Consider the following 15,857-nt stretch of genomic DNA (forward strand, 5'->3'; position numbering starts at 1 on the left):
GCACTAAGCACCCAGCCCCAGTGTAGCACAAGCTAGGACCTTGGATGGAATTCGAGAAGGGACCTCCATGGCTTCTGGCTACCATGCATTCCAGGTGACACGTGGACTCCTGAGCAGCCTTTTTAGAGTTTAAATTTTAAAACAAAAAACAAAACAAACAACAGCAAAACCCTTTAAAGATGAGACTGGGGAGACAACTCGGTAAGCTCAGAGCTTACAGTGCATACAGAAGGACCTGAGTTTGACCCCCAGAACCCACTCTAAATTCGGGGTCAGGAGGCAGAGAGATAGATGGCCTAGTGGCTAGGTTAAGGGTGCTGCCTTCCCATCCAGAGGGCCCAAATTCGGTCCCAGCTCCACATCAGGAAGGTCACAATCCTTTGAATTCCAATTCCCGGTGATATGACTTCCTCTTCTAGCCTCTGAGGGCACCCTCATCCAGAGATGACAAACACAGAGACAGACCGAAAGACAGTCACACACACACAGACAGACAGACAGACAGACACACACACACACACACACAGCACACACTCCCCCAAAGATGGCAGGCACATAGACAGACAGACAAAGACACACTTAAAGCAGGGCCTGGTGGTGTGTGCTGTCCCAGCAAAGAGACAGGTGAATGAATGCCTTGAGCCCCACTAGCCAGCCCAGCTGATATAGTCTATTTCAGGCCAAGTGAAAAAAAAAAAAAAAAACCTGTCTTGTGTGGTACAAAACACTCAGCAAGGAAAAGCATTGTGGGTAGTGCCATTCTATAGGAAAGCAAACTGAGCAAACTATGAGGAGCAAGCCAGTAAGCAGCACCCCTCCATGGCCTCTGCATCAGCTCCTGCCTCCGGGTTCCAGCCCTGTTTGAGCTCCTATCCTGACTTCCTTTGATGCTGAACTGTGATGTGGAAGCTGAATAAACCCTTTCCTCCCCAACCTGATGTTTCATTGAAGTAATAGAAACCCTAAGGCTGTGTCTGAAGAACAACACCTCTGAACAATCCCACGCACGCACGCACGCACGCTTAAAGGCGAATTAGGAAGGTGGCATAAACACAAATGATTCCTTTCTGACAGGTCACATCAGAGCTGGGAGCCTCTCAGCATAGGTCCAGTGTCCCACCAACACTGCGTAAGCACAAGGGCAGGTCCAATTTAAATTGCCCAAAGTCTTTAGATATGTGCCTCACATCTCGGTCTTTTAGGAAGCACCTGGAAGGCAACTGTGCACCCTATTATCACAAATACCGCACCCTAGATAGCACTCAGGAGTGACGAGCAGGGGACCGCGTGAGGAGCGCACGAGGTCTTCCAGTCCCCACACCCGTCTCCATCCTAAAGACAAAGAGCTGACTAGAGAGTTTAGATCTGCCTTGCAAGCAAGCCCCAGAGTCTGGAGCGAGTCTGGAGCACTCCCAGGACCAGCCGGGGCAGGAAGGCAATCGGTTCAACAAGCACAGCTGGCAGAAGATACAATGTCTCTTAAAGTCAAGTCCACTCTCAGGGCTGATTAGGATCTCAAATTCAAGCTCACAGTCACCTAGCTGCCCTCTGGTGACAAGGGCGACAGCAAAGTTGCTCCAGTTTTCTAGCCATGTGACTCTGCTTTAAACTCCCCCGCTACCCTCCCAATCAGGATTCCAGAACCCACACAGTCTCTAGAGCATCAGGCCGACCCCACCCCAAACCCTACAACATCCCGGGGAGTCTCTCCATCGCAATGTGTCTCAGCTCTAACCCCTCTCAGCCCCGCAAACTTCCCCATATTCCTCCGGCTCCAAGGCCTACTGGGTGTTTTTCCAGACCTGCAAGTCCACGCCCACCGGCTCCGAATAACCAATCACCTTGATCCTAAACTCAGCACCTCCAAAGTTAGCCCCAAGCCTTGGCCTTCAAGAAATTAGGCAGCGGGTCAGGTCAGAAATTAGGCAGCTAGCCATGTCAGGTTGGAGCTCCTCCCTTCCTTCCCATCCTGTACATTTGATATCCTGCGGTTGGGCATGATGAAACTGGGAGGTGGTCCAGGAAAAACGGAGCACCAGCCAGGAGAAATCCGACCTCTTCCTGGGTCAAGTCTCAGCTACCTGCCTCATCCCCAGAGTCTTAGCAAGGTTGGAAGAAGAAGGAAAAAAAAAGATGTAAAAGATGTGGTCCACCTCTCTTGGTCTACCTGCCTCACCTTTAGCAGACCCCTGCCAATTTTTTTAAAATTTTAATTTACTCATATTACATCCTGATTCTTATTCCCTTTCTTGTATCTTCCTGTTCCCAACCTCGTTCCCTCCTCCCTCACCATCTGACCAGGGCCTATCAGGTCTCATCTGTGTAGCCTGCATCCCCTTCCTCTGTGTGCCCAGGGTGGTCTCCCTACCGAGGGGAGGTGATCAAATTGGGGGCACCAGAGTTCATGTCAGAGGCAGTCCCCACTCCCTCTCCCCACAACCATGGAGAAAGGGCTGTCCATTTGGCTAGATCTGAACAGGGAGTCTAGGCTCACTGCACGCATCGTCCTTGGTTGGTGCAGCAGTTTGTACAGCCCCCCCACCCCACCCCTGGGTCCAGATCCATCAGTCTTGATGGTTTCCTTTTGACCCCAGGCAAACTTTAGCCAGTTCCAGGTTCAGGACACCAGGAGGGCTGTAGGGTCCACTGGCAAGGTAGTCATATGGCCCAGTATTCAATAGAAAGTCCCTCAAAACCATTGCCTTCCGTGTAAGCTCCAAAGGATGACCTTTTCTGGCCCCAGGTCTCCCTAATAGGTTCCAGAATCCCAGCCAGAATATAGAGGCCTTCTGGAGTCTCCTCGGGTGACCAAATCCTGAGTCTTCTATACCTAGGACCACCTACATGGAGCCCAGACCATGGGCTAACCACCCCAGGACTCGATTTAGGAGCCCCACTCAGCTACAAACAGCTATGGGACCCTGGGGCTAAGAGTGCCTTAGGGGAAACTATGTCTCCTCAGAATAACTTCGGTGCTTCCAAACAGCTTGAGAAACAAGGTAGGAGTCCAAGAGCGGGCTCTTAGAGATGCTCAAAGGTGTCCCTGGTTGGGGCACTACAGGATGCCAGCCATCTTTAGAGAGCACAGACCTGGGTGGGTGCCCAAGTCAGCCACGACTCCTAGGGCCCAATCTGCCAGGAACTTGGTCAGGTGTCTCCTCTAGAATAGGAGTCTCGGAGGAACCTGAAAGCCCAACCATGTCCCATCCTGTGCCACAGGCCTCCTCTAGCTCAGACTCCAGCCCTGCTTGCCTCCAAACCCCAGAAAGACGATCCCAGGGAAGCTTTGTGGAGGCTGGGCAGATAGACGCCCAGGAGAGGACAACAGACCGGAAGGCGCCAGCACGTGCAAGGTTAGAAGCCAGTATCACCTGATTTCGGAGCAGGTTAGTTTGAGCTACAAGATGAGCCTGTAGTTTGCCTTGGCACCACTGGGGGGCGGCTTTCTCAAGCAGCGAGACAGGCTGGGGGCGGGGTGGGGGAGTGGGAGGGTGGGGGGAGGGGAGAGGGCAAGGCAAAGGAGAATAGAGAGACAGGAGGGAGGTGGGAGAAAAAAACAGAGACATAAATAGTTAAACACCAAGCCCACAATCCCACGCAGACAGTCAAGCCAGCCCCCGTCTAGAGGCCAGCCTGCAGCAGGTGTAGCATCTCCCTTTCCCCAACCCCCAAGGCTGAGAAATATCAGGGGAGGCCCACCCAAGTGAGTATGGAGAGGGAGGCTTTGAACTGCAACTGCAAAACAGCTGTGAGAGGAGTAAGCAGGGTAGAGGGGTTCAGGACAGAGGGCTTTGCCACCCACCCACTCACCACAGGACTGTGTGATCAGCCCTGTGACCAGCCCACAGGCCTGTTCCAGCAAGACAAGAGTCCCCATCGGATCCTATGACAGAATTCCGCTCAGTGCATTGAGCAAGGTAGTGGCCGTGCCAGGGAAACCCAAGCTGGGCCTATTCTTATTGTGGAAAGCTGCCTCAGAGCAGGGCAAAGGGGCAGAAAGAGGCCGGCAACAGCCCCCACCCACCTGCCTAGGTACCCAGAGGGGCCTTCTACTATCTGACACTGGCATCAGCGCCATCCATACCCCCCAGCCCTTACCTTGGCAATTTTGGCTTCATCCTTCTTTTTGGCGGTCTGCAGAGACTCATAGTGGTGCCGGGCGCTGTCGTAGTCAACCAGCTTCCGCCCCCGCTTGGCAATGCGTGACTAAGGAGCAGAGAGACAGGAGGGCTCAATGGGGCCTTATGCCAAGATGCCCAGGCTGGGTCCAGAGAAAGCAAGCATCATATACAACACGCAGCAGGCACAAAGCAGCATATTTGGGTCCAGACCCCAATTCCGCAACAGAGCCTTCTGGAGGCAGGAAGCTCACCCTGTCATCTTTGTGGCATCCACTTGCCTGGCAACAGGAAGTCATCCGCCCGAACCCTCTAGCCAGTATCATGTGAGCCAAACCTCTTCCTCGCCAGGCTCTGGGGTCCTTAGAGACACTTCTCAGGCCCCAGACCTCCAGATCCGCTCTATCAATGGCTTTATATATCTGCACTGGCGCGCATAAGGGAGACATCACTCCTAGCCCTCTCAGGCTCCTCAGACTCCTGAGCCCCTATGGATACAGCACCTGGGGGCCCAGCAGCATTGGTGGAGACCTTGGCATACAAGGCTCCAATCATAGATTGAGTTCCAGCAGAAGCAGCCAGGTTTCTGAACACTGGCTAATATAAACACACCCACACAGTTAATAGGCTACACTCCCCCTACCAAACACACAGCAGAAACACAGGGACCTTTGGTCCACATACACTTGGGTCTTACCTGGCCGCACACCTAAGGCCATGCCTGGGGTTGTATAAATAGTAACAATTACTGGAAAGGGGATGCTCTGGGTTGCCACGTGGCCTGCCAGCTGTGTGGGAGCTTCAGCGATGCCGCTTTGTAAGTTGCCACTTATGCTAAGCTAAGCATAACCCCAAGAAACTCAACTAGGCTTGGGTAAAATTGTTTCTTTGGTATATCATGTGTGCCCACTATCTTCTCTAGGAGATACAGCCAGCTAATGGCTGATAACAGAGAGGCCAGTCCTGAAGAGACAAACCGCCGGGGTAAGCAGATACCTAACCACAGGGCTGTCACCTTCCACCTCAGCCAGCCCTGCATTCTAGGCTTCTCCCAGACTCCAACTGCTTCCACGAGCTCCAAGGGGAAAGCAAGACGATGGGCCAAGAGGCCTCGTACCTTGATGTCAGGGAACTGGCCCAGGTAGGTGTCCATGGTCAGTAGAGCCTGGTCCACCAGCTTCTGATGGTAGTCCATCCACAAAAGGTCATTGTTCTGAGACACAGGAACAAGAATCTAAGCCACAGAGTCCCCGGCTCTCATCCCAGAGTCCATCACCCCCAAAGCTCTGTGGACTGTCAGAGCCTTGGCAAGGTTCAAATACAGTAAAGACTGTCAGGGTCGTCAAGCGAGACCGTGTGATTCATGAGTACTAACACACGGGGACAGCCATAATCCGCTCTCTGAAACCCTCAGTGTGAAGGGTACCAGAAGCACAGCCTGCAGAAAAGGCCACTTGACCAAGGATACGTTGCATAGAAGTGCCAGAGCATTAGGGCAGCTTGCATCAGAAGGTGAGACATTGCAGGGACAGGAGCTGAGGCCAAAAAGGGCCCTGGGGGAGGAGTCAAGGCCACCCTCCCATGCTTACCTCTGCAATCTTGTTTGCCTCATCCCTGCCGGGCCACTCAGGCTCGTACACCTCCTGGAGACACTCACTCAACTTCTTGGAGGCTTCGTGCATGGCTGTGGAGTAGGGGGGAAAGGTAATGGGCCCCATGGGCCATCCTCCATCCCGCCATCCCCACCACAGACGTGGCCCCAGCTGCCCTGTGGCTCTGCCCACCCCAGCCCTGCAGCCCCACCTCCTTGCAGACAGATGTACCCTACCTTTAACAGAAGCCAGGTAAGTCCGGAGATCCTTCTGCAGCCGGGTGCCCTCTGTCTGCCAGAAAAGCCAAGAACTAAGTCAGGGCCTGGGGACACTGGTCACCAACTCTCTCTTTCCTCTTGCCCATCGCATGACAAACCAGGCTTCCTTCTTGCCAACAGCTGTGGCCCTCCGGCCATTGTTACTCCTGTCACTGTTACTCCCTTCAGTGGGAGCCCCACAGCCTCATGTGTCAGCCCCCACTCAGTGTTGTAAGAACGGCTAGAAGACAAGACCCTGCCCAGTGGAGGTCACACCAGAATAGCACTGCTGAGCAGCATACACACAGAGTACATGAACAAAGCAGTGCCAATCTTGGATGACAGTGACTAAGTGACAAGTGGACACAGAGACATGGCCAAGTAGGTTCAAGAACCATCAGGCACCTTGCTCTGCAACTTTAGGTAGCACCTAGGAACAGAGACTCTGGCTGTACCAAAGGGAGGGAAGCGCCTATGAGCCTTCACAGGGACAATGGTGCTGAGAGATAGAGGTTGGCAGACTCCAAGGAGAAGAAATCCCAGAAGGTAGTGGTATTGGCAGCGTGCACAAGTGTGGGATACTGCTGAGAACTCTAAGGGCCTCTAGCTCAGGTGAGAGAGACAGTAGAAAGGGCTGAGAAGGAGTGAGCTGGCTACGAAGCTTCCTGAGCTAAGAGAGAAGCAGAGCTCCTGAGGCTGCAGAGCCAACAGAGAGGATGGAGCTATGGGCCAGGCCTCAAGATCCTGTGACACAGAAATGGACCAGGAGTGCTGAGACCAAGGTACCAGGAGATGAGCATCCATGGACTACCCAAAGTGCCAAGTGTGAGGTTCCAGAAGCCATATAAAAAGGGAAAGGACATACAAGTTTCAAAGGCATGCAGTAAGCAAGTCAGCATACTTCCCTGAGCCCCAAGAATATGGAAGAAATAACAACCCTGCCTGGCACGCCACAAGGCCTCAGGAACAGCTCAGGTGAGACACCAGGCCCCAGAGGCATGAAGTCAGGCCACCTCAGGGAGTGGGCTTCACACTTGGGGAGGGGGATGCAGCTGAGGCTGGTTGTGTCTTGGGAAGGAAACACCTTGGCCTCTCCCACCCTGGAGGAGACGCAAGGAGACATGGGCAGGCATGACATGGTCCAGGAGACCTAGAAGGTGCAACACTCTGGCCAGAAGATGATTTCTGCACACACTGGTCCACCTCCAGGAAGGGCATTCAGGGACTGGCCACCTTCCCTGCTCACCCCAGCACCCTCCAGCCTCTATTGCCCCCTGTCAGCAGGCCCTTCATCCTTTGCTGGGGCCTGCACTTCTCCCCTGGTGCCTATAGCCCTGGGTACCATTTTCTCACCATCACGATCACCACTTCACAAGGATGCTGTGAGGTCAGCAATGTATTCAGCATCAGACACAGCCCAGGAAGTTCAGGGAACACAGAGATTCAGGGAGCACTTCCAATCGGAGGGAAGTTTGGGGCTAGGGGGGGTTACTGGTAATAATGGCTCTAAGAAGCTCATGAGATGTACAGATCTATAAGGTCCCTCCCCAAGGTTATATAAACAGGAGCACTTGCTGGGGGAGGGGGGGAAGAGACTCTCCAGTCAGCCACGCTGCCTTGCACTCTAGGGGTGCATCTTTGTGAGTCATCACCCACGCTGGGTGGGCTTCTCAGCACACAGCTGCTTTTGAGTCACCCTGCTCGCTCCAATAAACCACTGGCTCACTACACTACACTTGGGTGGAATCCTCTTAATTGTTTTATCATCTATACTCTCTTTCACAGCTGAGGACACCAGCAGAGGCAGTTTAAGAAAAACATATAAAATGCCACAAAAAACCAGAGAGGGTGAAAGAAACAAAATCTCTCTCTAAAACTCCTTCAGTCTCCCTAGAGGACAGCTGCACTTTGACAAACATTGGAGATCTGTCCTGGAACCCGTCAGGTACTCACACCCACAGATGCACAGGCATGGAAATGACATGAGTGACATATGAAATGACAAAGGACACGCACAGAACCCACATGTGCCCCCCCAGCACCATCTCTATGTTATTCATAATGCAAATGTCATATAAAATAGCACACTGGGTTGCTTTTGTTCTTATAATCGTGGTTGTTATTGTTTCTAGAAATATCTTCACTCCGCAGTCAGTCAGATCCACAGACCACCATCTGTGCAGATGAGGGAGGCCGACCACTTGGCATGTAGCCCTGGTCAGATGTAAGTTTGAACACCCAAATTCAAGGCTCACTGAGAACAACTTAAATGAGGAAACAAAAGCCTGACCTAGAAGTGTTCTGAGATGCGGTGCTGAGCTTGTGACACTGGACAGGGAAAACCCCAGCCCTCCAAAGACTCCCTATTTTAACACCTTAAATGCTTCTCTACTAGAGATGAGGATTAAAGTGTGCTTGTGAGACAGTGCTATTCTGTTACCCGCTGCCATGGAACCTTCCAGAATCAGCTTCTCTTCCTACTAAGCACCCCTCATCCCGGCCATAACCTTTAGCCCACTTCCTATCTCTTCCAATGTGTTCCCATACACTGTACCGAAGCAAGAGTTTCCTCTTGGGTGGGCTATGCAGGCTGTACTGAGGCTCCGGGTGCCTCCCAGACCCTGAGCTGTGAGCAGATAATCAAAAGGGCTGCCCAGAACGGGCTCCCTTGACACCCAAACAGGATGGCTAGGCATCCAATCTCTAGAAGATCCTGGCTTCCAGTCACAATGCTATTAAAGCCCAGCTGGGGAAGAATTGCACAACTCAGGCCCCTCAGTGTTAGTAAGGGCCTGACACAGAGCCAGGGGAGGACGAGCCCAGCCAGCCTCTGCACACCCCTGCTGGGCCTTCCTCTGTTCAGTCCCACCCTAAGCCTGCAGACTCAGGCTTCCATCTCCTAGTGGGTTTAGGGGACATTTGGCTTCAGACTCAACTCCTTCTGCAAGGCACTCAGTGCCAGAGGTAGGATTTTACTCTAAACAGAGCCAAGAGTAGGGCTTCCACACCTCAGTGGGCCCTAGGGCCCAGCAGTCTTGGGCAGCCCTACAAGTAAGAGCTCAGCCAGCCTGGAAGCTCACAGTGGCTTCTGCAGAGCCTGAACCGGGGGGTGGGGGTGGCGGGGTTGGGGGGGTATGTAGCACTATAGGCTGAAAGCAACAGGTAGTCTCCCTAGGACCTATGCTAGGGCATAAGTGAAACTATTTTGTGTAACTTGGAATAAAGTAATGCTTGCAAGATGTGTCAAGAAGCCAACCACAAGGCTGGGCTCTGATATGAGCCAAGCCTAAGGGAGCTCAAGTATGTTAGTGGACCAGCCCTAAGCTGTGAGCTGGGAAGGCCCAGATCTAACACCCACCGGAGCAATATAAAAAAAAATCAGAACTTCAGTGGTGGCCCCAGACTTGCACCGCTGTGTTCCCACAATGCCATCTCAAGCCATTGGCAAAGGGGGACTCTGAGACCGGCCACCCCATGTGACTCTAGCTCCAGTGACCATCGAGTTCCCCACACCTTTGCTGCACCCATCAGGGCTGACCGTGGCTCGCAAAGGCCCATCTGGAACTTCCCACAGCACCATCCTCCCAGCATGCCTCAGCTGAGGGGCCCGGCGGCATGGGTCAAGCCTGCCCCCAGATCACCCTCACTGCAGGCACCTGCATTTCCTACCCAACAATCCACCACTTGGTGAGGGGTCTGTTTACATGAGAGTCCCGTCATCTTTGTATAGCGTGGTACTGTAAGGAATGTTGCTATGAATAAACCAAGCATATTTGAAAGGCCAACCTGAATCTTAATTGCCAAGTGCCTCACAGCCTGCCTAGTCCGCTCATAGCAGAACAGGGCAGGACAGGACAGAAGTCAAAGGTACTGCCTGTGACGGGCATCAGCTGGACCCAAACAGGGCCATCCACCTAGGTCATCAGAGAATAAGGAAGAGCAGGGCAACCTCCACCTCCTCCAGAGGACCCAGGAAGGAGTAACTGGTCTCCTGTCCCAAGACTGAACACACTGTCAGCCCTATGCTAACCGAGAATTGAGCTCGCTATGCTGAGGGCTCCAGCCAGGGCTCCAGGAGAAAGTGGGGCTGTGCCTTCCACATCCCAGCTCTGATCCCAGTTCTGTGGGCTGGCAGAGGGCCAAGGTCACTACAGCTCCTGGATTCTCTCCCTCAAAAATAGAGAACAGCCCCCATACCTTTACAACCCACACTGCAGCCTCAACTCCTTGCCGAGTCATCACACACACACACACACACACACACACCAGGTGACTCCAGAACTGTGTCCAAGGGAGGGCCACCTCAAAACTACCCCTAACCCTAAACAATCAGACATCACACCAGCCCAGGGGTAGCCTGAGCCTCAGTCCAGGTGTACCTCCGTGGCTATCTCTAACCCTGTTCTGGGCTAAGCCCCTCTTCGCAAGGATTACTGAGAGACGGCTTGCCCAGGGGCCGAGACCCAGCAAGAGGAACACTGAAGTGGCTGTAGAGGAAAGCATTGAAGATGAGCATCTGACAGAAGCCAACTGGCAGAAAGAAACCCCTTCTAGCTAAGGCTGACCTGTAACACAGCAAGCATAGAGAAAATGGACCGTGTATGACTGACCCCATCTGCCGAGCACAGGGTCATTGGACCTCTAACCCTTCCTTCCCAGCTCTCTTGCCCACATCCTCCCTGAGGAGAGCTCTATGTTTCCACCACTATCCGTGTGCTGATGGTTCAGTTCCTTCGTCTGAAACACAAGAACCTAGAGATCCCAGCAGGTGCCCTCCAGGCCCAGGTCCACACCTGTAAAGCCTGTGGGAGGAAGAACAGGGTGCTCTATCGGGCCAGGCCACAGGGGCCTCAGCTCCCATCCCGGTGCTCTCCTTGTCCTCCCCGCTGCCAGCCCAGCCTTTGCTTTAAAAAGACTTGAGCAGCCTCACTCCAAGCTCACAGCACCCAGCTGGTCTCAGGGTTGGGTGAACTTAGAGAAAGTTAAAGGGCCCAGAGTCCAGATTTCCGTCTCCAAGCCCCCTAAACTAGCCATGTGGTCTTAAATGACTCTATACCCTGGTGCTTCATCTGACAATAAAGAAAATACCAGCAGCTGGGGGGTTAGCTCCATTGGTAGCGAGCTTGCCTAGCATGCACAAAGCCCTGGGTTCGATCCCAGGTACTACCCAAACTGTGTGGTAGAGCAATCCTACAGGGCGGACAAGGCTATGCATGGCTCACAGTGAGGAGACGGGTAATGGCAGTCTCCAAAGGGGCTTCAAGGCTGCGCACAGTCTGAAGGAAACAGCTAAGGAGGGGACAAGCCCTGCCTTACAAGAGACAGAATCAGAGGCCGGGGCTCCTGACCTCTTCTTCAAGCTTACGTTTTTGCAGATGAAGAGTCAAAGGTGTCAGATGCCCCTTGTCAGGGACATACTCACCACTGATTACTTGCTTGAGGGACAAGTAGCCATGATGGTTCCTACTCCTGCCCTGGGGAACCTCTTGGGTTAGATACCTCTGGCAGGCCAAGATGACTTGTCTTTAAGCAGTATCCTCGGTGCTCTCCCATTCTCTCCCAGCATGCTCCTTGATCTCTCCCAGCATGCTCCTTGACCTCTCCCAGTATTCCCCTTGACCTATCCCAGCATGCTCTTTGACCTCTCCCAGCATGCTACCACTCATTCCCAGATCCCAGGGCCAGGCCAGTGAGACCCTTCCCCTGGGTTCCAGACCAGCTGCAGAGGCTTCGATGGGCACCTTCAATGCTATCCAAGGCCTGTTATAGAAGACTAGGAGTCCCATGAGTGTCACAGCCTGGGCCTACCCCACCCCATTTCCAGCAGTCCCCCAACCTCACCTCCCATGTCCTCCCCCATTCTTGTGGCCGCAGATTCTCATGGGTACGTCCTGAAGTAGCCATAGGACATGGTCCAGCTCAGCTTCCCTCCTACTGCCTTGTCCTTCTCCGACCCCCCCAGCCAGGAGATGCTGATGGTCATCTCCATTTGGGACATTCAGGGTTTTCCCTTCGCTAGGGAAGCCCTCCTTTGTCCCTAACTGTTGCCTCCACGCTGCCTACATAATTAAGCCTGGGATGTGTCCTGGTAGGGATGCCCTGGGAGTGCTTCCAGGCTTCAGAGCCAGACAAGTGTGATCTGAATCTGTTTTCAAAGCTGGATGGCCTTGGGTAACTGACCCTATGTCTCTGAGCCTCACTGCTTGATCTATGAAAGGGGGACACTGGTACAGTTGCTCTCCAGTGCTGTCTGGAGATGCCCACAAGCCATCTACAAAGGACTAGTTGGAACCTGCCATACAGCTGAGCGCCTGTCATGTCCAGATGATGGCTAAGTCAAATCCAGCCTGCGGGGGGCCCACATGAAATACTGTAAGAAGTTACTCTGGCTCCCACCGGCCTTGACATGTGACCTTTTCCAGAATCTGACCACAGACTCTTTCAGCCTTCCCCTTCCCTGTCTCTCTCACTGTAGGTCTTTCCAAGAACCTGGCTGATGGTGTCAGCCAAGACCAGGGCATCCTCCTCCAGAAAGTCCTCCACAACCTCAGCAAGCCACAGCATTCTCCCTTCTGGGCTTTCCTACCGCACAACTATGCTTGCCCCCATCTCCTACCTGGCAAGCGCTATTCCACCTCCATTAAACACTCACCAGCTGCTTATTGAAATTCTGGACGCACTGTTCAAACTGTTCATCCTTCGTCTCGTCCGCCTTCCCCAGTTTCTGCAGGACCTGCCGGCACAGAGAGAAGGGAGGGTCATCAGCTTGAGAATCGAGGGGCTGAAACAAGGGTGTTCATTTGCGAAAGGCTGGGGCCCAAAGACCATGAGGACTGCCCCTGTGCAACAGTCAGAATGTGTGCCCACACTTCCTGCATTGGGATGTTTATCCTCACAAGGCAGTGCGGCTGGGTAAGACCCAACGGAAGGTAACCAGGCCCAAGAGGGCTTTTTCTTCATGGGTGCATAATGGATGTCATTATCCAGGGAGCGGAAGGTCAGTTATCAGGAGTGGTTCAGTTGTGTGGTCCTCCTTAATATCCACATGTGATTGGATATCCAAATTCCATCATGGTGCGCACATCCTCCCTTGTGCATATCAATTTGGATAAGCATCTCTCCAATTCCCTGCCAAAGGCCCATGTATTGAAGACTTGGTCTCAACACTTGGTGCCATTGGGATGTGGTAGAACCAGTAAGTGGAGCTCAGGGGGAGAGAGTGAAGCCACTGAGCACATGCCTGGGAAGGGCTTACAGGGACGCCATTCCCTTCTCTTTCCCTCTTTCGCTTCCTGTCTGCTACAAGATGAGAAACTTTTCAGCCATGCGCTCTCTGCAAATACAGCATGCTGGCTCGCGTTGGGCCCACAAGCAATGAATCAAACCAACTGAGGCTTTTAGTTTGCTTTCTGTTGGCCATCTACGGCCGAGCACGGGGGTCCACCCTGAAGTGTGGTTAATATTCCCAGGGAGACTCTACCGGAGAAAATGAAAAAACTAAAATAAAATAAAATCAATTCCTTTGCAAGTGGGTACCAAGTGCAGACAGCTTCTTGTTAGCCCTTGTCACTTCACACTCTCAGCCGTGGGATGCCTTCTGGCTTAAAGCTGTGCAAGTCCTTTTGGGGTGTAAGTTCTTCTTTTTGTTCTAGATCTTTCAGGTGTACTGTTAGGTTGTTAATATCAGATCTTTCCATGGTTTTTACACAGGCACTTGGTGCTATAAACTTGCCTCTTAGAACTGCCTTCACCGTGTCCCATAGGGTTAGGTATGTTGCATTTTCATTTTCATTCAAGTCTAAAAAAGTTTTTTCTTAATTTCCTCCTTAATTTATGTCTGGACTCTTTTTTTTTTTTCAGTAGAGTTGTTCAGTGTCCATAAGTCTGTAAGCTCTCTTGTTTCTATTGATATCCCCCTTTAATCCATGGTGGTCAGATAGGCTGCAGGGTGTCATTTCAATCTTCTTGTATCTGTTGAGACTTGCTTTGTGCCCAAGTATGCGGTTAATTTTGGACAGAGTTCCACGAGGTGCAGAGAAGTAAAAACTTTTTTTTTTTTTTGGTGCTTGGGTGAAATGTTCTGTAAATATCTGTTGGGTCCATTTAGTTTAGAATGTCTGTTAGCTCCAGTGTTTCTCTGTTTAGTGTTTGTCTGGATGACCTGTCTATTGGCAGGAGCATATTACTAAAGTCACCATCACTATAAGAGTCAATATGTGAATTTTAGCTATCACAGTGTATCTTTTTATGAACTTGAATACCCTTGTATTTGATGTATAAATATTTAGGACTACAATATCCTCTCGGTGGATTTTACCCTGAGATGGTGGTGAGGTACATTTCTTGGATGCAGCACAAAGATGGATCTTATTTTCTAATCCAATCTGTTAGTCTGTGTCTTCTATTTTTTGAGGTTGGGGGGGGAGGACAGGTTTTGAGACAGAGTTACTCTGTGTAGCCATGGCTGTCCAGGACTTGCTTTTGTAGACCAGACTGGCCTCAAACTCACAGAGATCCACCTGCCTCTGCCTCACCAAGTGCTGGGATCAAAGGCGTGCGCCATCACATCCAGCTAGCCTGTGTCTTATATGGGGAATTTACTACTGAGAGTTACCAATGAGCAGTGTTTACTGGTTCTGTTATTTTATTGTTAAGGTGTGGGGTTTTTCCTCTCTCTTTTAATTGTCTGTTGTGGTGCTGCTTATTCCTTGTGTCTTCTTGGGTACAGTTAGCCTTCTCACACAAGTTTCCTTTCTAGTACCTTCAGTAGGGCTGGATTGGTGGGTAGAAATTGTTTTAATATTGTTGATTATGGAATGTTTTTCTTTCTCCATCAATTATGACGTTTTCCTGTGTATAGTAGTCTGGGCCAGTTCTGTGGTCTCTTAGACTTTTTAGGACATCTAGCCTGGTCTTTCTAGTTTTTAAAGTCTCCACTGAGAAGCCAGATGTTATTTGAATGGGCCTGCCTTTATAAATTCACTTGCAGCTTTTATTATCCTTTCTGTGTTCTGTATGTTTAGTTTTGTGCTCATAATGTGTCATAGGAATTTTCCCCCCTGGTCCTTTCTATTTAGTGCTCTGTATGATTTTTGAGTCTTGTTGAGAATCTCCTACTTTAAAGTGGGGAAATTTTCTTCTATGATTTTGTTGAAAATATTTTCCATGCCTTTGACCTGGGTCTCTTCTTCCTCTATCCCTACTACTCTAAGATTTGATTTTTCCATAGTGTCCCAGATTTCCTGGATGTTTCATGCCTCAGTTTTCAGACATTCAACACTTTCTTTGCCTGAGGTGTCCATTTCTTTTACCTTGTCTTCAATGCCTGAGGTTCTTTCTCTCTTCCATCTCTTGTATTCTGTTGGTGAGGCTTACCTCTGAGGTTTTTGTTTGACATGCAAAGTGTTTCATTTCCTGTTTTGTTTCCCTTTGGGTTTTCTTTAGTGATTCTACTTATACTTTCATTATTTCATTCAACTATTTCTTTGTGTTCTCCTGTTCTTCATTAAGGGATTTATTTATAGCCTCTTCGATATCCTTGAACATATTCATAACATGTATTCTGAATTCCTGTCTTGTGTCTTAACTATATTGCGTTTCTCAAGGCCTACTGTAATAGAGTTATTGGGCTCTGGTGGAGGCATACTGTCTTGCCTATTCATGCCAATAGGCATTAATTCAGGCATTTGCACTGATTTCTAGGCATCTGGAGTGATACCAAGGGGTTATGAGAATAGGCATGTTTCTAGGGGTTGACATCTAGTCTTATCTTTGTTGGGTTGGTGTTTTGTTCTTGGGTTTCTGTTGTCCTCTCTGGGTCCTAGGTAAATGTGGTGGTTGTGGGGACCCTGCGGTGTGCAGAGTGCCTCGCCAGGTTAGTGGGTGGCAGA

The 15,857-nt window shown here is 51.1% G+C and overlaps 1 protein-coding gene across 17 annotated transcripts in view; it reads right to left on the bottom strand.

Annotated features, from left to right (window-relative positions):
* The window catches only part of BIN1 (bridging integrator 1), a 56,739-nt gene that overhangs the window by 17,719 nt on the left and 23,163 nt on the right, over positions 1 to 15,857 (bottom strand). For 9 of the 17 annotated variants that reach the window (XM_084780577.1, XM_084780588.1, XM_084780586.1 and 6 more), the window contains exons 2-7: positions 12,620 to 12,700; positions 5,947 to 6,001; positions 5,708 to 5,802; positions 5,236 to 5,331; positions 4,099 to 4,206; positions 3,372 to 3,464 (exon numbers count right to left, since the gene is read on the bottom strand). In XM_084780577.1, the coding sequence (XP_084636703.1) occupies positions 3,372 to 3,464; positions 4,099 to 4,206; positions 5,236 to 5,331; positions 5,708 to 5,802; positions 5,947 to 6,001; positions 12,620 to 12,700 (528 nt within the window). The remainder of the gene's footprint in view (positions 1 to 3,371; positions 3,465 to 4,098; positions 4,207 to 5,235; positions 5,332 to 5,707; positions 5,803 to 5,946; positions 6,002 to 12,619; positions 12,701 to 15,857) is intronic. The other 8 variants (XM_084780587.1, XM_084780589.1, XM_084780593.1 and 5 more) reach the window with 1 other exon arrangement.

This window comes from Acomys minous (genome assembly GCF_964271855.1).
Source record: "Acomys minous genome assembly, chromosome: 4".
Lineage (NCBI taxonomy): Eukaryota > Metazoa > Chordata > Mammalia > Rodentia > Muridae > Acomys > Acomys minous.